Source organism: Zea mays, chromosome 5, assembly GCF_902167145.1.
Source record: "Zea mays cultivar B73 chromosome 5, Zm-B73-REFERENCE-NAM-5.0, whole genome shotgun sequence".
Taxonomy (NCBI): domain Eukaryota; kingdom Viridiplantae; phylum Streptophyta; class Magnoliopsida; order Poales; family Poaceae; genus Zea; species Zea mays.
This window is the reverse complement of record NC_050100.1, coordinates 33,194,064-33,220,603: the sequence shown is the minus strand read 5'-3', so window position 1 is coordinate 33,220,603 and position 26,540 is coordinate 33,194,064. Positions and strand designations below refer to the sequence as shown.

The 26,540-nt window shown below is 42.7% G+C and overlaps 2 protein-coding genes across 2 annotated transcripts; both read right to left on the bottom strand.

Annotated features, from left to right (window-relative positions):
• Positions 1-5,792: 5,792 nt before the first annotated feature.
• Positions 5,793-14,798, bottom strand: LOC100193210 (ATARP7). Its single transcript, NM_001138363.1, has 7 exons — positions 14,507-14,798; positions 14,202-14,414; positions 11,630-11,771; positions 7,683-7,927; positions 7,321-7,504; positions 6,359-6,426; positions 5,793-6,281 (listed from the first exon to the last, which is right to left on the bottom strand). The coding sequence occupies exons 1-7, from the start codon at positions 14,582-14,584 to the stop codon at positions 6,129-6,131; spliced, it is 1,083 nt and encodes a 360-aa protein (NP_001131835.1). The 5' UTR covers positions 14,585-14,798; the 3' UTR covers positions 5,793-6,128.
• A 6,440-nt stretch (positions 14,799-21,238) lies between these two features.
• On the bottom strand, positions 21,239-22,673 carry LOC103628115 (uncharacterized). The gene is made up of 2 exons (XM_008648384.3): positions 22,573-22,673; positions 21,239-22,479 (listed from the first exon to the last, which is right to left on the bottom strand). The coding sequence occupies exon 2, from the start codon at positions 22,436-22,438 to the stop codon at positions 21,239-21,241; it is 1,200 nt and encodes a 399-aa protein (XP_008646606.3). The 5' UTR covers positions 22,439-22,479; positions 22,573-22,673.
• Positions 22,674-26,540: the final 3,867 nt, after the last annotated feature.

The window sequence follows — 26,540 nt, the reverse complement described above, 5'->3', positions numbered from 1 at the left end:
AAAGAATTACTCCATAATTGTACTCTTTGATTTGAAGGAGTGAGTACATAGGTACGTAGCCATGCCATCACAATGGCGATGCGAACGGATGGGATTTTCCTCAACTGGAGTATGTGTTCGCACGATGGATGCGGACAGTCATGCGGAATTACTGATAGGCTCCACACGGTCGCCGGCAGCGCCATCGGTATTGGCCCAAACTTGCAGGAGGCGGAAAGGCGCCCGCCGCCCGCGCCTCTCCATCGACGACCGAGCAGTCGTTCGCGTCGGGCCGCAGGCGGCGATAGAATTAGGGCACGTACAGGTACAGCGGTATCAAATACGTCATCTCTAAGCAGCCACGTAAACAGCAATTAAATCAAAAAAATCCAACGTAGACGCTAATTAAGGAGGAGAGAGACATATATCGTCCTTTCGTGAAGAGACGGTTTTGGCCCCGTGCTCCAATGCATGAGACGGTACGTCAATCACTCTGATTGCTTTGGTCCTTGTTCCATACATAAATTTAAAAAATTATAGACAGTATAAATAGACAATTCGTTGTATGACTTATTATTTATATTATTTGTACGTGTTTTTCAATATACATATAGACAACTGTTGTATATGGCTGTATATACCCTTAGTGTCAGTTTTAATGGCTATATTACCACATGCAAGTGTATATAAGGACATGTACAGTCCATATCCATAGACATAGATAGTTGTTGTATATTTGTATATTAGAAAACACATATAGACAACATAAATAGACGAATTATACAGTGAATTGTCTACTTACACTGGCTACATAGTTTTAAATATGTAAATTACATAACACAAGATATCATTATGTCACTTATGATGTTGATCTGTATAATGTTTGCCTTCGGCGTTACTAGCCCAGGAGCACGAGCTGTAGCCCGTAGTCGTCCTCTCATCAGGCGACGACATTGTGGTGGCAAAGATGCTTTTTGCTAAATTGATGGCGAACAGATGGTTGTAGGAGTCGTGTTGTGCCCTAAGACCTGGTTAGTAGCTTTAATAGAAACTAAATGTCATTGTATATTTCGTTTGCTGCAAGGGTATTCTCTACTACTATATAAGAAACCGTGCACTATGCCCCTGCCTCCGATATCCTCGCCCCCATCTGGCCCAATTCCGTGCGCGCCCGTGTCAAGCGTCGGCCGCAGCCTCCGCCACACCCCCATCTGGCCCCTAGATTTCTGTTATTAAACAAAGGTTTGAACAAGTATCTTCTCCTTTGTAAACTTCACAAAGAGAGGGGATAAAGAAGTTATAGCTTCATATAGAGAGAAGTATAACTTGCCCCTTCCAAAAAGCTCGAATAATGCAGGACATTGCTCATCTATTTATAGCCACAAGATACAAACTTTGTGAACTTACAATCGTGTCCTCAAGCCTATACATTCAGTCTAATATACATGCTAGGGGCAAAATCGTCCTTCTTCTCTTCCAACCTATTAATTAAGCTTCAGAGGCTTCTTGTGGTTCTTCTTTGCTTCATCGTATATGAGCACTTGGTAACTCCCCGAAGCTTCTTCCTTCGGGAATATGTCTATTGGTAGTTTCGGTTGAAACCTACCTTCGACATTGACCTTGCAATATGTGCAATGAGATAGAAAAAACGTTATCGGGTAGGTGTTTTGAGGACCTTCGGATGAAAAAGGCCCCCAACAGTAGCCCCTTCGCGTTACTAGTTTGTTTTTTATAACGAGCTCAGTCCGCAAAATACACGAAGTTTTTATGTCGAAGGTCCGAAAAACACCTTTCTTGAGCGTGTTGATAAAAAACGTGGGAAAAATGCTTCGCGTCGGTCCACCGATCAGAGGGTATAGCTGTCGCAACCGCTCATCTCCACCACTTACCAGGCTTTATGAGTCGGCCAGACGAGTATGAAATTTTTATAGCATTTATTGCTTTTTGCCACCACCTGCTGCCCAAATTTTCACTACTTCCAAAGCTCTTTATTCTTGTATATGGGCCTTCGCATATAGCTTCGACTTTGTTCCAATGGCTAGGGTTTGCACGACTGCTAGATTGACCAATGAGGGTGAGACAGCGGATGTAGTTGACACAACTTTGATTTTAGAGGTGATGAGAGAGTCTAGGATCATTGAGCCAAAGGTCATAGAAGATGTTGGTATTGCGGAGAAGAGTGATTCCGAGACTGAAGTAGATAGCGACGAAGAAGACTCTAAAGTTATTTGCCCAAGCAAGCCCAATCATGTTGAATTCGGCAAATCGATTATAAAGGTTGGAGATCTAGATGTGTTGAAATGGCTAGGATATATTGGCAAAAAAGATGAAGATGTAATCAGATTCGCTAGCGATGAGATTATTCCAAAGTCGGAGGATGATGAAGTGGTTGTTTTCAGGAGCTTCTTCTGTGCTGGGCTTCGCTTCTAGATGCATGAGATAATCGTTGTGGTACTTAAAAAATTTGGAATATTCCTTCATCAGTTGATGCCCAATGCAATCGTCAGAATTAGTATTTATATATGGGCCCTCTGAAGTCAAGGTTTGAGTGTAAATGCCGAAGGGTTCTGCAAAATTCATGAACTTCATTATCAGACGAAATCAAGATCCCCAGATGGTCTCCATAAAAACTTTAGGTGCTAAAATTTTGCGTATAGAAAAGATACCAAGGCTCCGGTATTAGGATATCGAACGAAGTAGCCAACTGGTTGGACCAATCAGTGGTTCTACATGAAAGCTGATGTCAAAGGTAGGGATGAATTTAAGAACATTATGATGAGCCCAATGAGTTTGAACTTCAGCTTGATGCGACTGGTTTGTGGCATGGCTCTTAGGTCACCGGCGCAAGTAGCCCAAGTAACCTTCGGTACTGCAATTGAGCATATCAGCACCCCAGATGTGGTGCAAGAATTCCATTCTTACAAGGTTTTCCCAATACTATCTAGGTGGGGAATGCTGAAGTTTAAACAGAAAGTGAATAAGGGAGACCTTGTCAGATTGTCGTAGCGCTTTAAGTTCAAAGATGTGTTCAAGGAACCATGCACTGAATGGCTAGATATGATTGAGATGATGTGTAACGAAATTTTGGGTAACTTTACGAAGAAAGAAGATCAACTTATAACTACGACCTTTTGTAACCGGGATAAACAAAGGTTGAACAGAGTGATAGATACCTTGAAATTTGACTATCCAAAGTACACGAAGCTATCTGAAGAAGAAGTTGCTGGTATAAAGAGGAAAATAATTGTCATCATTATCTGCCAAAGGAAGGAAGAAGAAGGAGATAACTACAAAACAGAAGAGAAAAGAAGCCGAAGAAGGGGAGTCTTCACTGTCAGGACCGAACTCTCCTCCCTCGAAGAGGCAGAAAGTTACGAAGGTGAAGAAACCTTCAGAAGTAGCAAAGAAGGTTGTTGAGAAGCCATTACCTTTGTCTATTGGTGTTACAAAAATCTTAGAGGTAATGACTCGACCCTTGCTTTTTTCTATGCTAAGCCTGTTGGGGTCAGATCTGACTAGCTTGTTGATGAAGGATAAAACCGCTGAAGGTGAGGTAGCTAGAAGTCCTTCGGAAGCAACCGCAAAAAAGTCGGCTAAACACATACTGAAGATATCCATTAGAAGAAGCGTCGAATGGGGACAATAATGAAGGCTATTCACAAAACTCCCTCAATGGAGGCGAAGAAAAAGGCCCTAGTTGCCGAGTAATATGCCGAAATAGCCCTGACTGCTGAGGCGTGTCAAGAAACCGAAGATAGTGGAGGTGCCTATGGAACCACTATGGCTACCATTGAAAGGCTAATTGCAGATCCGGTGCCTACGGGGCCTGAGGAAGTTGTTCCTGAAAAGGCTATTGAAGAAATACCTAGGGGGACTATGGATGTGAAGCAGAAGAAAACTATAGCAGAGGCATTGGCTTTGAAGGAGTGAACAAAACTAGGGCTTCCTCTAGCGAGGAGAGAACCTTCGACCTGAGGCACCTGGGTGTAGGGATGATAATGGGGAATTCCTCGTCGGGGAATAGCTCTTCATCCCCATCCCCGCGACAAAAAATCCCCTTGGGGATCCCCACAAACGCTTGCGGGGGATATTTCTTCCTCATCCATGTTTCCCGCGGGGATAAATCCCCGACGGGGATCCCTGACCCCGCTTAAATTATAATTAGGGCATACGTTCTTTGTTATTATTGTAAAACATTGTCACTTATACACACCGTCAGATGTAAGAAATCATTATGTGTACATCAAAATGAACACATTTGTGCAATGAGTGGTCTCTTGAGAAGGTAATTGTTTCTTTTATCATTAACTAGTACACAAAAACATTATCATGTGCAAGTTTAACGGATCCCCGCGGGGAATAGGGATGGGGAATGCTTCCTTGTCCCCGTCCCAGTTTACCCGTCAGAGGAAGAGTTTTCCTTGTTTACATCTCCGTGGGGGAAGAAACTATCATCTCCATCCCCTAATGGAGAAATTCTTCACAGAGAATCGGGAATTGGGTCCCTATTGCCATCTCTACCTAGATGGTGGCAAACTCAATGCTTAAGAGCATCTTCAATAGGAGCCCTAAACGGGGTTCTATTTTGAAATATAGGACTCTACCATAAAAAAACATGCTCCAACAGGGGCTCTATTTTACAAAAAAATCATCAAACCATTATAGGGCTCGGTCTCTCTAGTCCTAAATATAGTACCCCATATACCCGAGCCCTATCCTCATTTGTACACTATTCCTAATTTTTTATTTCCTAAATAACATGATTTATTTCCTAATAATATGATATAGGGCTCAATTGTTGGAGCTACACATGTTTTTGTGGTCCTAAACGCTTTAAATCAGGTCTTGTTTTAATTTTGAGGACTCAAATATAGGACTTCTTGTTGGAGATGCTCTAAGAGTTGTCTGAACTTCGGAAGTTTGCCATTACTGGAGGTTACAGGCCTGGTGCCGTTCTGTTTGACGGTGTAGATGAAGAAGTGCTAGAATGCCTTCCTGACCGAGCCGGAGCTAGAGTGGTTATCACTGTATCATAATCTATCAGCTTTCCGAAGCTAGAAAATGAATGGATGGATATCAGAAAGTATTCATCCTATTCTCAGCTTAGTTCTTGGTTCATCATTGACCATACTCTTTTTCCACTTTAACCAAATATAGGTACCGACCACGGCGAGAGGCATTGATCTTTGCCTCGTGGCAAATGGACCTTACCAAATAGCTGGTTTAGTTGCACATGACACATACGTCGACTCTAAATCTAATAAACTATAAAATTTCTGAAATATTTCAACCTTGTCAATGCCTCAAGCACAAAAGTACGGAAACCACCTTGCAAAAGAACAAAGGCACAAAAGCCTGTGCGCCGTAGGTCCAAGCTTGCCCCCGGGTTTTTGTATCATAATCTTCCAAAAAACAATTTCATATATGTATTGGTGTTGCGACCAAGGAGACAGATCAAAGTCAATAATCTGTCATCATTGCACCCACCAGGTTCACAAAGAACTGCATATGTACATTTAGCAGTCGATGTGGCCATTCTCGTATGCATCATAAAGTGGTGCTAGTCACATACTACCACAGCTCACCATAGGTAAAGCGACAGTTACAAAAAGAAGTGTGGCGAATAAATTGAACACACCTATGACAAAGTTTAGCCAAAAAAAGAGCTATGAACGGGGCGCAGGGATACAAAGCTTGACGTACAACTTATGTGGCCTGAACTAAACATATATTATGACTAAGAAACTGTGACGCGCTTAGTTTGTGAGCATGCTTCGAAGAACTCTTTCACTAGTAGCAGCTGAACAGGTAATGGATCATAATGTAAATTTAAAAGGAAATCTCAACTCAGGAAATTCTCTGGTACTACAGGTACAAATGAGCAATTGGCTAAAACTCCTAAGGAATACATGCCGAGGCTACACTCCATTCCACTCTAAATAAACCTAAGGGCCAATCCATCCTAACCGAGCTAGCTAGATGCATCAACACTTAGCAACCGTCAGGTATGAACTGTGGCTGGAGTAAGGTGTAGACACAAGCATCGCTGCATCAGCACCCGCAAGGCCGCAACGTTCAGGTACGAGGACACCTGCGACATGAACAGCAGCAAATGGTGCACCAACCGTGCTAGTTCAAGGCATTTGTCTCTAAAAGCACTTCTTGTGCACAATGGACGGCCCCGTCTCATCATACTCGCCCTTGGTCACATGCTGGTTTTGAGGGAAAACGACCTTAGCCAATATCGCACCACCCAGCCAGGCCGAGTACCTTGCTAGGTTCTCGGGCATGTATTCAGGAGGCTGGAGGAAACGTTGCCCAAGTTAGTAATAGCCAGGCAAGTGAGAAGGGGGTTGACTAGGAGCAGCAATGAAGGTACCTTCACAAGTGATGGACAGATTGCTGAAGCAGACAGATTTGCTTCTCTCTGGAACCTGTCCTCAAAGCCTTGAGGAAAGCAAGTGAGATAAACCTTAGCGATCAAACGAGTCTAAGCAAAACTACAGGAGTTCAGATTAATTATGCATAAAGATGGACAAGTTGTATACGCAACTGTTCAAGAGAGTCAGTTGAACATGCAAAGCTGTAACCATGACATGAAATGTGTGATAAATGCTTATTTCAATATCAAGAATCAGCTTCAACAACCCAATTCTTACTAACCAACATACTTTCCACTTCCAGTTGTACTATTACTACCCATATTCAACATATTTGACTACTTAACCCTACCCGTATTCACCATGATATTTGACTACTTATCCAAAGGACAACTATCAAATGAAATCTGAAAGTTCCAACAAAACATCAAAGCTAGCACTTCTTTTATTAGGAGACATGACAACAGAGAATGTACCAGACTAGTGGTGCATAGGTTGGCATCCACACAATCAGTTCATACCCAAGGCAGATTTTCATCTTGAATGAAGTTGTGTTCAACTAGAAAACATATGTTAAATCCACAGAAGTATAAAACAAGAATACTACCTCCGTTCACAAATATATGACGTCATTGATTTTTTTTTTCAAAAACTTTAATCACTAGTCTTATTTAAAATATTTATTCAAAATTTTAAAATTTTAAGCTATGCTCAAACGACCTTGAGTGATAAAACAAATCACAACAAAATAAATGACAACTTACTATTTTTTGAATAAGACGAGTGATTAAAGTTTTTGAAAAAAGTAAACGGCGTCATATATCTGTGAATGGAGGGAGTATTACTTACCCTATCTAGCTAATAGATATGCATTTGATATATAGCTAGCTCACAATGTTGAATAAAACAAAGGTGCACATAAAGAACAAAAGGCATCTGGCATATGAAATCAATAACTAACCAGTCATTGATGAGGTGCCACCACATAACATGGTATTTTCAAGCAGCTGACGATGGTACTCTGATGAAACATTTGAGACACTAGTAACTAGCTGGTGAACGATACCATAATCTTCCAAGCCCAATATACGTGGTTGAAATAAAGCTTCACCAACAATGTACCCCTCTTTTTCAATTGTTATAACCTGGAGAAAAAGCGGTTATAAAAGACTAGTTTGTATAGATTCGTTACTGTATTTGGACCCAAAAGCAAGAAAAGAGGCAAGGACACAATAACCATGCATTTATGTAGACACACAATAAGAGAGGACCAACTTGTATGTTTGACACAAGATTTACGGCAGAAAATGAATAATAACCTACCTGCCCATCAGGAAGAGTGTGCTTTTCTGGTTGGCAAGAGCTTTCTATACTTTCAAAAGTCAAATAATCTTCTGTGCAACACGCATACTGCTCTTTCAGCAGCTCAACATCAGCAACATCAAGGTTTACTGATGGGTTGGATTTTTTCAGTTCTTGTGCAAACAGGTTTGTCAAGTCAACTCCCCCAATCTCTAATCTCTTAGAAGCTATGTGTTGAACAGCTCCTTCACAAACTGGAGCAATATCTAGTAAAATAGAAGCAGAAAATGTCACTCCAACATCAGCCTTGTTTGCCCACCACTATAGAGAAGGGTCTAGTGAGAATACATACTAATTAGTGAAATAAAACAAGCACTTGATGGCCATAACTGAACCAAAATGTAGGCAATGTCTACTTTAGTTAAAGCTAGCCAATCAAAAGATTCGTTATGCATCGTGTCTTTTGCGTAGTCAACTAAGCCACTAAACAAATTGCCCAAAATAAGTGAGATTTGAAAGACTAAGGAAATGATAACCGCAAGATAAATGCAAGTATAAACAGTTTTAAAGCACAAGTATGCAGTCACATTCCCGTAAATGAACGAATAGTTCAAGAAATCTTCTAATCCCTGCTCCTTTGCTGTGCTAACGGACTTAATGGTGATCATGGTTATTAAAACGGTAAAACGTTAAAACGTTATGAACCAACTTTTTAACTTTTAAACGTTTAAACGAATATTGAAACGTCTTTTCAGACTTGACATAGAAATTCAAATATAGAATAAGTTCATACATAAGTTGAGTTCACAAACCAAATAGCATAAAAAGAAACAGATCAAGTTCAACAGCACAAGTTCAACCACATAAGTTACATCTTTTATGCATGATCAATAACCATCATCGAACTCATCAATATGAAGACCCATGAGCATCCACGCCTTGATCATCACCATCTTTTTCACTATTGCTTCCTTCAATTTCATCTTCCACATCAAGATCATCAAGAATATATTCCTCATCCTCGTCACCTTCATTTGCTAAATTAGTATCCTCTTCCTCAAGGTCTTCATTCCTTCTTACACACCCACCAGCAGCTCTCCTAGGAAAATTACGACCTCTGAGATGTGCAGATGCACCAATAGCTTCATCAACTTGGTTGAGCAAATAGAGCTTGAACGATTGATTCACTGTTGGGCAATATGGTTGCACAAAATCAGTACTCACCAATATGGTCTGCTGACTGAGGAGAGCAACGGCTGCTGGCTGGGCTGCTGTGGGCGCGGGTGGGCTGCTGTGGGCGCCAGAGAGCAGTGGCCAGCGGCTGGGGCGCTGGGCTGCTGTGGGCGCCAGAGAGCAGTGGCTGGCTGCCTGGCTGAGGAGAGGAGAGCGGTGGCTGACTGTCGCTGAGGAGAGGAGAGAGGAGCGCAGAAGAAGAGGGCGGCGGCCGGCTGTGGCTGAGGAGAGGAGAGAGGAGAGCAGAGCGACGGCAGCTGGCTGAGGGAGTGAGGGCACTGCGGCCAGTGCCCAGGAAATGACCTAGAAAATGCTAAAGGCCCCGGACGGACAGAACGTCCTTAGAACGTTTAAAACGCCCTAAAACGCTATTTGGACGCTTAAACGTCGTTTAAACGCTCAAAACGGACGTTCTACGCCCTAAACAACGTTCGGACGTTTCAACTTTTAAACATGTTTTCTCGTTTAAACGACGTTTTAATAACAATGATGGTGATGAGTATAATTATGATGCATACCCTGGGAGTCACTAGCACCTAAAAAATCAAGATTTTAAAAAGATGTGAAGCAGGTGTTATCATTATCCACTATTTCTTCAGGTCTACTATTATCTTTTGGTTATTTTGTTAGATGTGAGGCTTCATAATATAATGTGCTCCCTTTGGCAAGGGAAGAGTGTTGTTCCAGGCATCCACTCATTATTCAGATGCAACTTTGGCATTTTACCTATGTTATATTTATGAAATTAGCGAAAGGGCCTCTAGCTGAATTGGTTAGGTGGTCTGAGTAGCACTCCTCAAGTCCTGGCCCATTGTTTTCAGATTGCCTGATCGTCTGATCGATGCCACTGGGTGATCAGACGATTAGTCGCCCCTGATCGACCCTAATCGTCCTCTGGTCGTCCTATGTATTTTTAGGACATATATAATACTATATATAGATATATACTTATATAGTACATAGACTTGCTCAGGACAAGCACAAGTATAGACAACGCAGCAGTATAAATAGTCCAAAACAGCAGTATGAATACTTGAATAGTCCAAAACAGCAGTACATCTCCAACAAGTCTATATGAAACTATGAAACTGCAATTCTACAACTTACTAGACCATGACCAAGAAGGCAACACCTATATGAGATCATCATACAACTGAAGTCTGAAGTCTTAACTGAAGTCTGAACCTGAGTAATTAACGCGACTGATCGCTAACCAGACGACTAATCGATACATATCGCCGACTAGTTAGACGGTATGGACAATCAGATCACCTGATCGAATCGAACCCCCTTATCGAGCACTGAGTACCGATCAGCCTGACTAATCGCGATTAGTCGGATGATCTGAAAACAATGTCCTGGCCTCCTGGGTTCGACTCCCCATCGGAGCGAATTTCAAGTTGTGTTTAAAAAAATCCCCTCGTTTGTCTCACGCCAAAGCACAGGTCTAAGGCTCGGCCCCGGCGCGGTCGTTCTCACATGAGCTTCGATGCCGATGTGTATGGGTGGGGCAGGGGTTCGGGGGTTTTCTCGACCTGTGTGAGAAGGTCTTCTTAATACAATACTCGGGGTCGGGGCTGTCTTACCCCCCGCAGGTCGAATTTATATTTATGAAATTATTTATAATATGGAATTACTTTTTTTGAAATGATTCTACTATCATTTTATATCTTCAATCTCTATATGCAATATAAGTATTGTTCTCTCAAATGGCTTCCTATCAAAAACTCCATTTACTACATTTAATTTCATCTTAACTCTTAAGTGGCAACTGGCAACCAAGTTGGAATAAAATGCTGGTAATTGTTTGCTTTAAAAACCTACAGAAACTCATTTGGGTGCAAGGAATGCAATAATACATCTGTGCAAAAAGGTAAACGATAATTAGGTGAAAGAATTGTGGCACAGCAATATGCAAAAAATAGTGTTTCAGAAACATGCTAGGCAGGCGGTCGGGCTACGCCTAGTGCCTATGCGATGCTTTGTGTTTGTACTTTATGTGGATAATTAGAATAATCCTGCTAAAAACTGATATTAGCGATATGACTGGAGCTCATCTTCCTCCATCTCTAATATGTTCCATTCTCAAGCAGACATTATGCCCAAAACATCTCTATGCATAAAAAGCCTAGACAAAACATCTAGGTGCTAAGTGAGGTGATGCAGCTCCACCTAGCACTAAGGTGGAGCTAGGCGCCGCCTTTTAAAATATTAGCAAAGATACACAAATGAAACCAGCACGACATTACAACAGTATGACACAAACTATTGTTCATTCAAGAGACTAGATTAATTAATTGCATAAAGCCCATAACCTTTTGATATTTGTATTGCAATATAAACATTCCTGAAAATTGATTGGATAAAGAATTTACGTGATGTTCTTGTGTATCCTGAAAGATCATCAATCACTAGGTGACATTTTTTTCTATTGTATAACTTTTGAGCTCAAAAGGGAACATATATGTTTTCGATGCAAGCCTTCGACATGTGCTGGTTTGCATCAAGGAAATCTACAGCAGTGAAGCTGACAAGAGGACTGAATTAAACAACCGCTGAGTCAAAATCTACAGGTAAAGGATGGCCCTTCTACCAAAATAAATGAAGGAAAAGGTCAATAGCTTCAGACCATTACTACACAAACAAAAGCCAGACGTGGAATAATTGAATAAACATAATTGAAATCTGAATCTGAATCATCCAAAGTTAAAGATGCTTTGATTTTAAGGTACTACCTATTTTCCCGTGACCAATGTCAACGGTACATCCTGAAATGCGTCCAACAGCATAGAGTGACAATACAGCCTGTTCAGAGGCATAAAAGCCTGAAACATTGAACTTTTCAAACATAAGCTGCACCAATTGCTCCCGAAGAGTCTGCAGAGAGCATTAAGAGATGTGAGGACAAGGGACAACTATAATCAAATTCAAATGTACAAAAGCACTACTAGAGCAATGCATTAGAGACTCCAAAAAATGAACAATGGCAGACAAAAAAATTAAGACAGTACAAGATATATTATTTTGCAGCTCCCATATATCCAAAGCCTACTTAGAAGATGCATCAGTCAATAACCAAACATGTGCTGCTATGATGCCTCCAAATCTATAATATCAGCATTTGGAAAACATCACACACCAGAAAAGCCCACCAGGTACCATTATTGAATACTTTTTAGCTGGCACAAAGATACACTAAACTATTGATTTAATCTTAGCTTGTCCAAAATTTTAAATTAAAATGAATTTGACCTAGAGGCTAAAGTTCAACTTTCTAGTGAGCTCTAGTGCAGATCCCATACAACACCAAGATTTGCAGTGACATTAAACATAGGCTTCAGAAGCCACAAAATACTGGGGTCCATTACATCAGCCCTCGTAGGGCCTCTAGCGGTCTAGCCTAGTGGTTAAAGGCTTCCGAGTAGCACCTCCAAGTCTCGGGTTCGATTCCCCTCGGGGGCCAATTTTCCGGGCTTGGTTAAAAAAATCCCCTCGTTGTGCCCCATCCGCTCTCGGGTTACGATGTCATGTGTCACCCACCGATTGAGCCGTTGCAGAGTGGACGATTGACGTCAGCCCGTTAGTGATGGGAGGCCAGGGTTTGGGGATTTTCTCGACTAGGACCATTGTTTCGGTCTCTTCTTAATGTAATACCGGGAGGACGGTCATTGCCTCCCCGGCCGAGTTCTTTTTTTTTTGTTCTGCCATATAGTTCAACTACTGTTACACACTTCATTGATCATTAAATCAACTATGCAGACACATCCCCAATATAGCAAAAGGTTTGGCATCAAAGTTTAGAGTACATATAGCATGACCATCCAATTAAGAGTTAAGGTTTGAGATCACAGAACTCCAAAAAGAAGCATCTAAAAACAAAAAAAAACCTGGGTTAAGAGTTCAAGCCACATGTCTAGAATACCCCAACCTAATTAATCTATATCTACACCAAATAATAAAATATAATAATGTTAAAGAGGTAAAATTTCTCTCTGCCCATTTTTTCGTCAACTCCCCCTGAGTACCCAATCGATGGAGAGTTTCTTCGGTCCTGCTTATTTTACTTCACAAAGTGCACTCATGCCCTGTATGTCTGCTTATTTTACTTCCCAAAGTGCACTCATGCCCTCTGTGTCACTGTCATGTATATGACCCAAACTCATGACCCATATTCGTACCATCATAGAGTTAGGGCAACTTGCAATAAGCAGTGATGAGTACGAAGTTCGATTCCAATATGTATAGGGCCGCATCCTATGTACCTCCTATGTGATTCGAACTCATGACCCACGCTCATACGAGTTGGAACAACTCGCATCTAGCGATGATACGTATTGGGTTCTGTTGCAAGATACGAGCATGTTTGCTAGCCACAACTTATAAGCCAAGCCAAAAAAAAGCACCACTGGACACTAGTCCATTAATAATTCAGCATATTTAGTTGTCCTAAAACAATTTGGGTCACGATTGGACACCCTAGCCGCACCCCATCAGCAAGGCTGCAACATGAAGCATTTCAGGTTCTGGACAAGCTTTTTAGCTTCATTCGAGCAGGGGGTCACGATTGGACACCATAACCACACCCCAACAGCAAGGCTGCAACATGAAGCATTTCAGGCAGAGGCGGATCTAAAGGGGGGGCAAAGTGGGCCATCCCCTCCCCCCCCTCAATTTTGTACATCCTTTTATGTCTAATGATTATTTAGTATTAAGTGTAGAAAAAAACAAAGTTTTAGATAGTATAAAGTCTTGTTCTAAATCTCTAAAACTAATAGCTAGTTGCTAAAATTAGGTGAGAGGTTTAGAATGGATCAACTAATTGTTAGCTATACCCCTCAAATAAGTATTAGTTGTTAGATGACCCAACCCAGCTAAAACCAGTTAACAGTTAGCTCTAGAGGTTTAGAACATGGCCTAAAACAACCATGTTATGAGCCTGCTCGTCGGATCCTCTCAGTCCAGTCCTTGCATCTACCAGTCTGACCCTAATCTTCCCGACACCACCTAAACCAGCCTGCTCGCTGCCCCGTTTCTGCCGCCGACCCCTTCTCGATGCGACGCCACCCGACTTAGCCCCTTCCCGGCGCCTCCGTCCCTTGTCCTGTTTTTATCGTGACGTTGATCCGCTCGACAGGCTAGATCTCGCTTGTCGCAACGATATGACTTGTCCCCTGCGGTCGGCGGGCTTGGCGAACTAGAAAACTATGGCTCTCATGTGGTCCTTTTGGCCCCCATGAATTTTCGTCCTGCGTCCGCCACTGATTTCAGGTTCTCGACAAGCTCTATTCGAGCAGGAGGATGCATCACCTTTGGCGTGAAGAGGGGTTCGGTGAAGAGAATCTGACCCTCGTCCCCAATCTCCCACCCAATGTCCCTGTACAGGACGTAGTTGAGTAGGTCCTCCATGGCGTCCCAGTCCTTGACGAAGCCGCGCACCACAGGGTGCACCACCTCCTCTACCACCGCGCCGTCAGCCATCTCCTGGTCCTCAACATCCAGCTTCATCTTCGACGGCATTACCTACCCAGCAAAAGGCCCCCAGCAAAATAGAAGGTCAAATAACTAAAAAAACACAGTGCACTGAGAGGCGTCCCAGAGATCCGCGTGCTCACCAGTGGGGGTGCCTGGTCGGGCGCCGCGATGCCGGCCTTGAGCAGCTTAGAGCCCGCGTCGACGACCACCGCCTCCATGGCCGGCGCCGGAGGCGGGGAAACCCTAGAATGCGGAGGCGAGGCGCTAGGATTCGAAGCTAGAGGTGGGTGGGACGGGGCACGAGATTAGCGAGGGTTTTGAAAAGAGGAGGCCAGCGGGAAAGACCGAAAGAGGAGGGCTGCGGAGAATTGCAGAGAAGCGAGCGAGGTGAGGGAGGACGAGGAGTCGACGTCGACGAAGCTTGGTCCTCCCACCTGGCCCTTCCAGATCTTGGATTCTTGGGCACTGGGGAGAGGTACAGGAGCGAGCGCGTAGAAACGGGGATAACCCGTACGCTCAGTCGCTCCCGGTAGGCTGAATATGTCTCGTTGGACTTCGATTTGACTCGTTAAACTAGCGAGTTTAGGTGCCTGTTTGTTTGGGATTCTAGGGCGATTCTGGCCGCCAGAAGCTGAAGCCGCGGCCAAACGCCTAGCTTCTGGGCCAGCTTCTGGCGGTCGCGCTTCCCACGGAAGCCGGCCTTGTACAGGAAATCAGAAGCCGCCCGACCCACGCGTCCGCTGGAAGCCGGCTATTCGAGAGGGTTTGCATCCACCGCCCGAGCCCTGCGTCCTCTGCAAGCCTCAGCTCTCTCCCTCAACCGCCGCCTGCTCCTCCGTCGCATCGGTGCGACGGCCTCGACCACAGTCCCGTCTCCCCTTCCGCGGCATTCGCTCAGCAGGTACATTCCTCCATTATCCTCCATTCCGTTGCGTATGCGCTCGTCCCCCGCTGCATCCTCGCTAGGGTTTTAACCTCGCCGCATCGTCCATACGGAAGACCTCGCCGCCTCCAGGTCTTCCGTATGCGGTCATCCCCCGTAGACGTGGCTGCATCATCGCTAGGGATTTGACCTCGCCGCCGCCAGGTCATCTGTATCCGCTCGTCCCCCGTAGACGTGGCTCCATCGTCGCTAGGGTTTTGACCTCGCCGCCGCCAGGTCTTCCGTATCCGCCCGTCCCCCGTTTTAGTCGCAAGGGTTTTCACCTCGCCGCCGCTAGGTCTTCCGCAAGGTTGCACTCGGCCGTTGCATTCCAACCTTCCATACCCTTCTTCCCCGATGTCGTGTTACGGATCAGGTGTACCCCATGTAGTGATTATGCTTTAGGTTGCATCGACGTGTGTGGTTCAAACTTCCCACTGTAATGAAGCCAATTGTGAACTGCTATGTAACGAAAATCCTGTTTATTTGATGTTCAGATCTCGGGGTGTTAGCTGTTTGTCTCTCTGTTGCATCACAGAATCTCCACTCCAACGAAGGTGATGTTCACATTTAATTAATTTCCCCTTCTTGTCATTAACATTGTGTATGTTAAGCAGTAATTGTTCATATGTTCACGTTTTTTGGTTACTCCATTGAAACTGTGTTTGTAGTGTCAAAAGTACACAAGTTAGTAGTAAATGTTTGGTATAGCCTCCTTTGTTAGCAGCCTAGGCACTGGAAAAGTAAGCCAAGATTTGTGTACATAGTCCCCATGTCTGGTATACTAACGACCTAATAAATCCACATCAGATGGATTCAGCTGACTCCATAGCCGACAAGGCAATTGGAAGGATGCAAGAGATTTCGGACAAGATATTTTCCGTAGTGAGGGAAACAATCCGTCCTAGACGCGGGTTGACCTCATTTGATGCTACCAAACTTCGTGTAGCTTTGGAGGAGATAGCTTGCATGCTGGAGCAAGACTCTCTGGTTTTGCAAGAACATTTGGACATCGTGAACAACTTTAACATCCCGGTTGACAGCAGCTATGAACCTTCTACCTTGTCGTCACCACCCCCATCTGACGACGACCTGACTCCACATTGGGACTTTGCGGAGCATTTCCAAAACTTCTGGGGAGTTGAATATGACTCAGATCAGATGCCTTCGTTTAGTGCCAATGATGTTTAAGGTAGACGGGAGTGAACCTTGGAGTTAGGTGTTTGAATAACAGGGTTGAAGTCCTTAGCTTTTGTGTACTAAGTGCGTAGGGAAACAGGGAATCCGTTTTTTCTTTTGGTTAATGGGCTGCTGTAAATGTGTTCCCTGTCATTTTGTGTCCAGTACCAGTTTATTTAAGGTTCTCGTTGTGTAATTAAGCAAATTGGAATCTTAGTACTTATGGTATTATCTGAACATAGTATGGCCAGTATATTATTCATCGTTGTTGTTATTTTTAATCCGAGAACAGTACTACGTATGTTGAAAACTATATACTTGTTATGCACTAGATGGACAAGTCCGGCAAAGTGATTGCAAAGTGGGATAGTAGAGCAACAAAAATTTACACAGAAATTTGTGTAGAAGAGGTCAATGCTCGGAACAGGCCACAACAATTTCTAAATGCAGAAGGGTATGCTAACCTCATAAGGAAGTTTAAGGAACGCACTGGTCGCACTTACACAAGGGATCAAATGAAGAATAGGTGGGATTCGTTGAAGAGAATGTTCACCCAGTGGAAAACTCTTAATGAAAGGGCTACAGGCCTTGGTCGAGACCCTCATACTGGTTCAATCAGTGCGCCAGATGAGTGGTGGGCCAAGCAAAATGAAGTAAGTTCATCTTTTTTTTCGTAGACTAACATTAGTATTGGCCATCTAAAAGTAGGACTACGAATTGGTGCAGGCAATGCCAGGTTGTATTATGTTCAAAACAGCCCCCCTAGAGAATGAGGACGAGCTAAAGGTTATGTTTGGACCCATTGTCTGCACAAATGAAAGAACCCTGGTTCCTGGCGTGGAGGATGCTAATTCATCTTCTGATGATCATTTGGAATACACTTTAGGTGGGGGTGAAAACAGCACACCTGACCCCTGCACAAATGCTACTGGGAAGCGTAAGATGCGCCATGATTCCCCAAAACCAAAGAAGAAAAAAGATTCGAGGGAAGAGTACATGAAAAGACTTGTGGAGGCTTTTGAGTCCCGCTCATTGACCACAAACAAGTCCATTACCTCTTCTGACAATGACCCCGTTCGATTAGAGATTAAAAAGCAGTTGCTACAAGTCAAGGAAGATGGATCACCTGAAGGGAGCGAACTACATTTGTTTGCGACACATCTTCTGATTCATAAGAAGTATAGAGATGTTTTTGCAAACTTGGAGACAAAAGAAGGAAGAATCGCTTGGCTTCGCAATGCTTACGAGTTAGAAACTAAAAAGAGCACTTAGCTGGTGGACGTCCGACAACAGAGTCGTACATGTTTACTATTCTCGTTGGTTGTGTTTTTCATCAGGCATGTGGTTTCATTAGATGTTAAAAAAGTCCACCTACATGCTGCTGGTCCGACAACTGAGGCTTATATGTTCAGTATGTTAGTTGTGTCTGCTTAATGAGTCATGTCGTGTCAGTTTTCGTTAGTATCATTTTCGTTTTGAAACAATTTTCCAGTAATTCGAGTTGAACATGTATCAGAATAATATGAGTTGTAACTTTGTGAGCTATGTGAATCTGTGAACTGCATATGCCTGTAAACTGTTCGACTTCTTTAATATATGTTTTATAAACTGTGGTTGCATATGAAATTGTGGCTCTTGGTTGTCTCCATGCAGATGTGTGACCCTTATGAACACACATATGATGATGAAATGGATGCACACACATCTGATGATGAAATGGATGCACACACATCTGATGATGAAATGGATGCACACACATCTAATGACGAAACAGGTGGAGAATTGCTTGTTGCTCTTTATGCTGTTGACATTTGGGGCAGGCATTTCAGTCGGGCTCCTAGGAGAACATTGGTCGAATCTGGTATTCAATGGGTTCAAAGAACGCTGGAGATTAGTAACGACTGTTTTGACATGTTTCGGATGCGAAGAACTGTTTTTCGACGATTGCATGACACGTTGGTACAAAATTATGGTCTGCTTCCAAGCAGGGGTGTCAGTACTATGGAAGCTCTTGGCATATTCTTGTGGGCATGTGGGGGTCCACAATCGTTTAGGCAGATCAGAAATAAATTTGGTCACTCATTGGAAACAATTAGCCGCAAGTATAGTGATGTCCTTAATGCACTTTATAAGATGTCATCTGACACAATAAAGCCAAAAGACCCACATTTTGTCGAGATTCATCATCGTTTGCGAGAGGCTAGGTTTTGGCCACACTTCAAGGATTGCATAGGCGCAATAGATGGTAGTCACTTCCCAGCAGCAGTCCCGGCTTCGGAACAAGCGAAATATATTGGCCGACACGGTTACACGTCGCAGAATGTAATGGCCGTATGTGACTTCGATATGAGGTTCACATTTGTGGTGACAGGATGGCCAGGTTCCGTACATGACACAAGAGTACTATAGGATACTTTAATAACTTATGCGGACAGGTTCCCCCATCCACCGGAAGGTATATAAATATTTTGTTCATTAGTATAATACAGTACTATTTTATGTCATATGTACGTAACATTTGTATTTTGAGTTTGTGCAGGTAAATACTATCTTGTCGATTCGGGTTATCCAAATAGAAAGGGGTACCTTGCACCTTATAAGGGTCAGAAGTACCACATTACGGAATGGCAAAATGCGAGGCAACCTATTGGGAGTAAAGAAGTTTTCAACTATGCGCACTCATCCCTACGAAATGTTATTGAGCGATCATTTGGGGTGCTAAAAATGAAGTGAAGAATTCTATTAAGTCTCCCTTCATTTTCGCTTGAGAAACAATCGAAGATAATTATTGCATGTATGACACTGCATAACTTCATTAGAGATAGTGCTCTACACGATAGAGATTTTGATGAAGTAGGACCTAATAGCCTAAGTCATGATCTACCTGCAGGTGACAGTAGTACTAGCACATCTGATGAGTTAGACATGAGTGCTTTTCGAGATGCAATTGCAAATGCATTAGTGTCGTAGTTAACTTAGTGCAATTGTAACGGTACTTATGATGTAATCAACTCCACTAATTAGTTTGTAATGAACTTTATTTGCGTTATGGGTTTCATTTTATCGTTTGTTCGAACAGAATCTGCAATTTGAGAATCTGTATCCAAACACGTAGATTCTGACGAACAGCTTTTCTGCACAGCTGGCGAACCAAACACCTAAATTCTAACCACCAGCTTTTCCCAACAGCCAGCTTTTCCCCACAGCCAGCTTTTCAGATAAGCTGGCCAGAAAAAAGCCGAACCAAACACGCCCTATTTGTTCGGCTCCTTAAGCTAACGAGTCATAGAGTCAGCTTGACTCGACGTTTAGCTTGCTAGGCATAACATAAAAAATAATATATACATAATAATTAATTTTTTAGTTAATTTTAAATTAATTGCAATAGAAAAAACACGTGTTCATCAGTTTAACCAACAGTTATATTTGTATAGACCAATATAACACATAGACACAAGATTCAGCTAGGCGCTAGGCGGAATCTAGGCGGTGACCCATTGCCTAGCGCCTAGTCGAGAGTACTCGGTCTTAGGCGCTTCTAGGCGCTTTTCTAGGCGTTTTGGCAATATAGCCATAAATTATATATATATTATGTATATAACTATATATACGTATATAACTACTATATATGACTATATGAGTCACAGTAAGTATAAAAAGAAGGCCAGTAGACATATCTGATTCATAGCTTAGCTTACTCTTGCATGTTCCTAGCTCCTGCAAGGCTGCAACACATTTTGACAGCTAGTAGTTAGTAAATTGGTCAATAGATAGCTAGCTGTTCATAAAAAAAATAGAAAACACTAAATTGTGACTTATCTGGATGATTTCAGCAGCCTCCCATTCATGAGCAGTTGAGCACACTGCACACCATATCAGCAGCTGGTAATTACAATTACAACACAAGTGGATAGGACAGTAATACAAGTGCAGAACACAATTTATAAATAAAGGACAACACAAGCACATAGTTCTTAGTTCAGGTCTCACACAAAAGAAGACACACAGACACAAAGTGACACAGCTGCAGTTCATAAGACCAGGGCATCACAAAAGGCTTCACTACTAGATGGAGATGGTCCAGATCATATTTCATCTTCACTGTAGCACAAATCTTCATCTTCATACTCTTCTTCTTCAGACTCAAACTCTTCTCCTTCATAGAGCTCTCTCACAGTCTCACTCTTGCACTTCTACGAGGCTCAAGCTGTTCTTCTGCTCCAACTGCCTCTCCAATAACAGACCAAGGTATCCATGTACCTTCCATCTCATCTTCCTCCTCATCTCTAAAGACAACTTGTGCACAATCATCTCCACCCTCTTGGAGAAAACCTTGAGCTTCAGTTGTATCACTAGACAAGAGAACATCAGTGATTTTCTTTGACTTAATCTTTTCTCTGTTATTCATCAGCCTGTTATTGAACTGAATATAGACCAACTTGTTGAGGCGGGTTGTAGTCAGCCTATTTCTCTTCTTAGTGTGTATCTATAAATTAGAAACAAAAGCATTTTCAGTTCTGAAATTTAATCATAGTACTGCTGAAATGATTAATAGATAGGTACTAACCCCTTCAAACCCACTCCAATTTCTTTCACAACCAGAAGAGCTTGATGTCAAAGATAATATCCTTGTAGCCATCTTTTGTAAAGCTGGTGTTTCAGTTCCATATAACTGCCACCATGATGCTGAAATAAATTAGAAACACCTCTATTAGTTTAAAAACAGCAAACAACCATGGTAGAAAACAGTAAACAACCATATAATAAGTAGTTAAGTACCTCTATCTGGATTGTAATCATAGTTTTGAAAAGTTCTTGCAAGCTTCTTGCTAAATGGTCCTTCTCTATTCTGAAATTTTTTCAATTCAAAGTTGGCAGTCTGTTCTTGTTGGTCCTCATCATGATAATAAAATTGCTCGACACAAGATATGAAGGCTTCATTCATTTTGGGCTCATCAAATATTGATGGGTTAGCATAGCTATAGTGTGGATTCAGCAAAAAAGCTGTCAAATGCAATGGAGAATCAAGTCTTCCATTCATCTTCTTCTCAATTACAGTCATAACATCTTTGAATCGAGACTCAACATTGCCAAAGGCCTCTTTGATCTCTCTTTTTGCCTTTAGTAGCTCTCCATAAAGGAAACCCATGGATGGCTTCACATCCCCATCAACCAAACGGAGGACTTTGACCAATGGCTCAAAAACAGCCAACATTAGCTTCACATCCTTCCAAAAGGCTGGACTCAATATAGTAGCTGTGGCCTCTTTTCCTTTCTTTGATTTCACATCCTTTAATGAGTCCCACTTGCTATGAACTACCATCTTCCTTAACTGATCCTTCTTCTCTTGCATACTGTTCAAAGTGAGAAAGTATGAAGCAAACCTAGTCACTCCTGGCCTCACTAGCTCTTTCCCCTCTGTGAAGTATCTCAAGCACTCCAATGTTCTTGTGTGGCCATACACAAATATGGTAAATGACTTTGCTTGGTCAATCACTTTCCTGAACCGAGGCAATTTGCCAATTCCTTGGAGCATCAAGTTGATTGTGTGAGCTGCACAAGAGGTCCAAAATATTTGTGGTCTCTTCTCAAGCAATAGCTTCTTTGCTCCCATGTTGTTAGAGGCATTGTCAGTGACTACTTGCACCACATTTTCTTCACCAATGTCTTCAATTGCTTTGTCCACTAATTCAAAAATGACTTCGCTTGTGTGTGACACATCTGACATCTCTTTTGAGCTGATGAAGGAGGTTCCATCAGCACAATTAGTGCATATATTCATTATGCTTCTCCTCTTCCTATCTGACCAAGCATCGGTCATAATAGAGCACCCATTTTTCATCTTCTTGGCTTCACGTTCCTGCAGCAAACACTTGGTTCTTTCATATTCTTCTTCCAGCAAACTACCTCGAAAGGCATCTTGAGTTGGAGGTGTAAGTCCTGGTCCAAATTGTCCAATTGCTTCACACATTTGCTTGAACTCATCATTGTCACATGCATTGAAAGGTATTCCTGCCAATGATTAAAAAATGAAGTCTAATTTTAAAATGTGTTCAGTTCATGAATTTTAAAATGTGAAAACAGCATCGTATACTAGCAATTTACCATGATTATAGGCCCATCTTGCAATAAACTTGTGCACCTCATGCTCTCTTTCTTTCCATAGTTCCTTGTTCAGCTGCTATTGTTTGAATGAATCAGCCTTGGTAGGATCAATAACATGTGTCCATTTGTCAATTGGCCCTAATTTGTGAGGCTGTGAGCTTCCAACACAAGTGACTTCTTCTGACTCCTCTCCAACCCTAGATACATTCACTTCCTCTCTAAGTTCTAGCTCACGAACAGTCTTCTCCTCCCTCTTCCTTTTTGCAACCTCCATTGCTTTCTTGCACTTCTCTTTAGCCTCTAGAGCCTGCGGTGTTGCAGACGTGCATTTCTTCACATTCTTTCCAACATGGGCAAGATGCTCCTTCAACCTATAAATCCCTCCCCTCATCTCCTTATCACAGAACTTACACTTCACCTTGTCTTTGTTGTTAGCATCAACAAGAACACCATATTCCCATCCAACATCATCTGAATTTCTTTTTAGGAGATTCGCTCTAGCTGCTTCAGTTTCAGAAGGTGTAGCTGCAGTTTCTGATGACATCCTTAAACCTTAATCCTTTGATTTCTTTCACTTGTACATTGCACAGGGGAGGAAAGCAGTTTCAGCAGGGGAGGAAAGCAGGAAAGTAGGGGAGGAAAGCAGGGGAGGGGGATGAGCAGGGAGGGGAGCAGCCGACGGGGGAGGAGAACTCAGCGGCGGGGGAGCAAGGAGGAGAGCAGCCGACGGGGGAGCAGCAGGAGGGGATGAGCGCCGACGGGGGAGCAATTTCCGTGACCGTGTGGGAGGGAGACCGAGCGGCTGCACAGCGCGCGCGCTAATACTCCCCCGCGCTAAAACTCCCGCGCGCGCTAAATTGCCACGCGCTCGCCTGCACGCCCGCCTGCGCGCCGCCAACTCGCCGCCTAGGCGCGGCTGAGCGTCGCCTAGTCGCCGCGGCCGCCTAGACGCCGCACACGACCCTAGGCTACGCGGCAGCCTATCGACTAGCGCCTAGGCGCGCCTAATCGCCGCCTAGTCGGCGCCTAGCCGAACACTGCATAGACACAGTTCATCAATGATTAGTTTAACTTATAGATTATAGACATCACGCATATATAACATGTTCATCAATTGTTACATAAATGATATGCATATAATTTTGTTTTATTGAAATGTGAATCTCGTTTAGCTCGCGAGTTGGCTCGTTAACAAAACGAGCTAGCTTGTTAATAAACCGAGCTAGAATGTCAGCTTAGCTCGTGAAAATATTCAAACGAGCCGATCTGAGCCGTGCCGACGAGCCACGAGCATTTCGTTTAGTCCTATCCGACTCCATAATGTGATATGTGTCTCGAGCAGCCTCCCTATCACACCGATTGAATCCAACTCACTAAGTGTACGAAACTCACCTTTTACTTGTTCTTTCTCCAGATTTTGCTGTTTGGCTCAAACTAAGTCCTAGAGGCATTCTCACGGATTAGAGTTAGAGATCAAATCAAAGTGCTAAACACATAGTATTAGTGAGAGCACCTAGAGGGGTTTGAATAGGTGATCCTATAAAAATAACACTAAAACACAAACTTGGTATAAAAGTAAGAGTTAGTGAAAAACTAAAGTATGTTCCAGTAGAGAGAATAAGTAAGCAAGTCCTCTTCACTTGATTGCTCTTTCAAGATATACAATAGATTGAGAGAAATATCACAAGTGAATTTGAGAGACTTAAGAAGATGGAGAAAAATCATAAGCAAATAAGCACACAAGACACGTTGATTTTTCTCGTGGTTCGGACAAGCCTAAAATGATTGCCTACTCCATGTTGTGGTGTCCCAAAGGACAAAGGTTGCAACTCAACCCCTCTCAAGTGACCAAAAGATCAAACTTGACTACCACAGTCTTCCTTATCACTCATATACCCGTTTGCAAGGAATCTCCATAAAGTGGAGTCTCTTGCAGCCACACACAAGATCATAATTACAACTTGGAGCAAGAGAGGGAAGAGAGTACACACACAAGAGCAAATTGTAGCAACACAATTCAAGAGAGAAGATCACAAAAGCGCAAAGTCATACAGACACAAGCATAGCTCAGAAACGATGCATGGATCTCACTAAATCGCTAGAATGAGTTGTAGTAGAGAGTCAGAGTAATGTGATGCTCTTGTAGTGCTTGGGTATTGAAGGAGGTCTCCATGGGGTGCTTTTATAGCCCCAAAATATCCCATAATTGTTGCTCCTTCCTTGCAAAAAAGATGTGAAAATTCAACTTCCAATGTGGGCACCGAACCGGTCCAGTGCGCCACCGGACTGGGTCCGTGTGCCTCAAGTCCAGGATCCTGATTGGTACTTTCCTACACTGACGGGCATCGGACCAGTACGGTGCACCTCTGGACGGGTGCCACGTTAGCTAGTCGTTGGCTCGCCCGCGCGCGCCGAGGACTAGCTGTTGGAGGCGGTTATGTGTGCCACCAGACCATGAACAATGGCGGTCTAGTGAATTTTATAATTAAAATCATGAGGCTGTCGAGTTCAGCCATAGAGGCAGTCTCGTGCACATCCGCATGGTTCGGTGTGCTAGGCCGCCAAAAGATCAAGTCTCGGACCCCTGTGGACTCGGTCTGGTGCACCACCGGACTGGTCCGGTGAGGCCCAGAACCGCCCAATTATGGCTCTTTTGAGCCAAACTTTTCAAACTTCTTTTGGATATCCTTGGGAGCTTCCCTACAACTTGGACAAACATAATTAGTACCTAATCCAATTGACTAAGTGTGGGAAACTCACCTCTTTGCTATAGTTTCATCAGAATTTGCAATATGGCTCAAACTAAGTCCTGGAAGCACTTTTCTCACAGAATTGAGATAGGCATAAAACAAAAGTGCTAGAAACATAGTATTATGCATATGCAACTAGGGATGGAAACGATCGGTAGACACTAAAACCATTACTGTTTTCATATTTTTTATTGGAAACAAAATCGAAAACAGTATCTCCGGAAACGGAAACGATATCGGCATTTCGGAAACATCGGAAATGAAAGTTTGGTGCAGAAAATACACCGGTAATGGTCAAAATCTAAAATACGATCGATAAACATATCAAACTTCACAATACAGCAAAGTTGACAAAAGATCACAAAGACCACAAGTTCACAATATAACAAGTTCACAAGGATCACAAATTTATAGTATAAAAAGTTCACAAAGATCACAAGTTTACAATATAACAAGTTCATAAAGATCACAAGTTCACTGACTCAAAGTTCACAATTCACAATATCCACTCGATCTAGCTGACATGGCATGCTTACTCATGAAATATTTTTCCTCACATAAAGAGTTTTTTCACAACCTCACAGGAAAACCCTAAAATCTAGTGTGTGGAAAAGGCAGACTGTCGGTTCTCTATCATTATATATTACTAATACATAACATGTGCATAGAAAGAGTGGATTCGTTCGAGAGACCAAATCGTTAATCCCAACTGCCTTCCAACACCATCTATCCCAAAAAATCTTAATGCGTCCAAAAAAATACAAAAATAAGTAATCCTTATCTAGAGACATACAGGCGATGCAAAAAATCACATGCTGGAAAATCCCGAAAAAATCCAAGACATAATTCCGAAAAATTATAAGACACAATTCCGAAAAATTCTGAGACACAAATCCGGTAATTTTCGACAAAAACCGGTAATCGAAGGAAACGGTCGGTAAAACACCACACTAATTCCGATCGAAAAAATCTGAAAACTGATTCCGTTTTCGAAAAATACCGTTATCGGTGAATCCGATCGAAAAATTTCGAAATCGGTTTCCAGAATACCAAAAAATTCCGAAACTGTTTTCATCCCTATATGCAACTTGTTTAAACATTTAAACCTCGTGTTTATATTGTTTTACCCAAAGTTGCATTTTTAGTCTCCAGTTTTGCTCATTTGGACATAGTTCCTTCAATTTGCCTTCAAGTGAACATGTGCTCCTTCTCATTCAA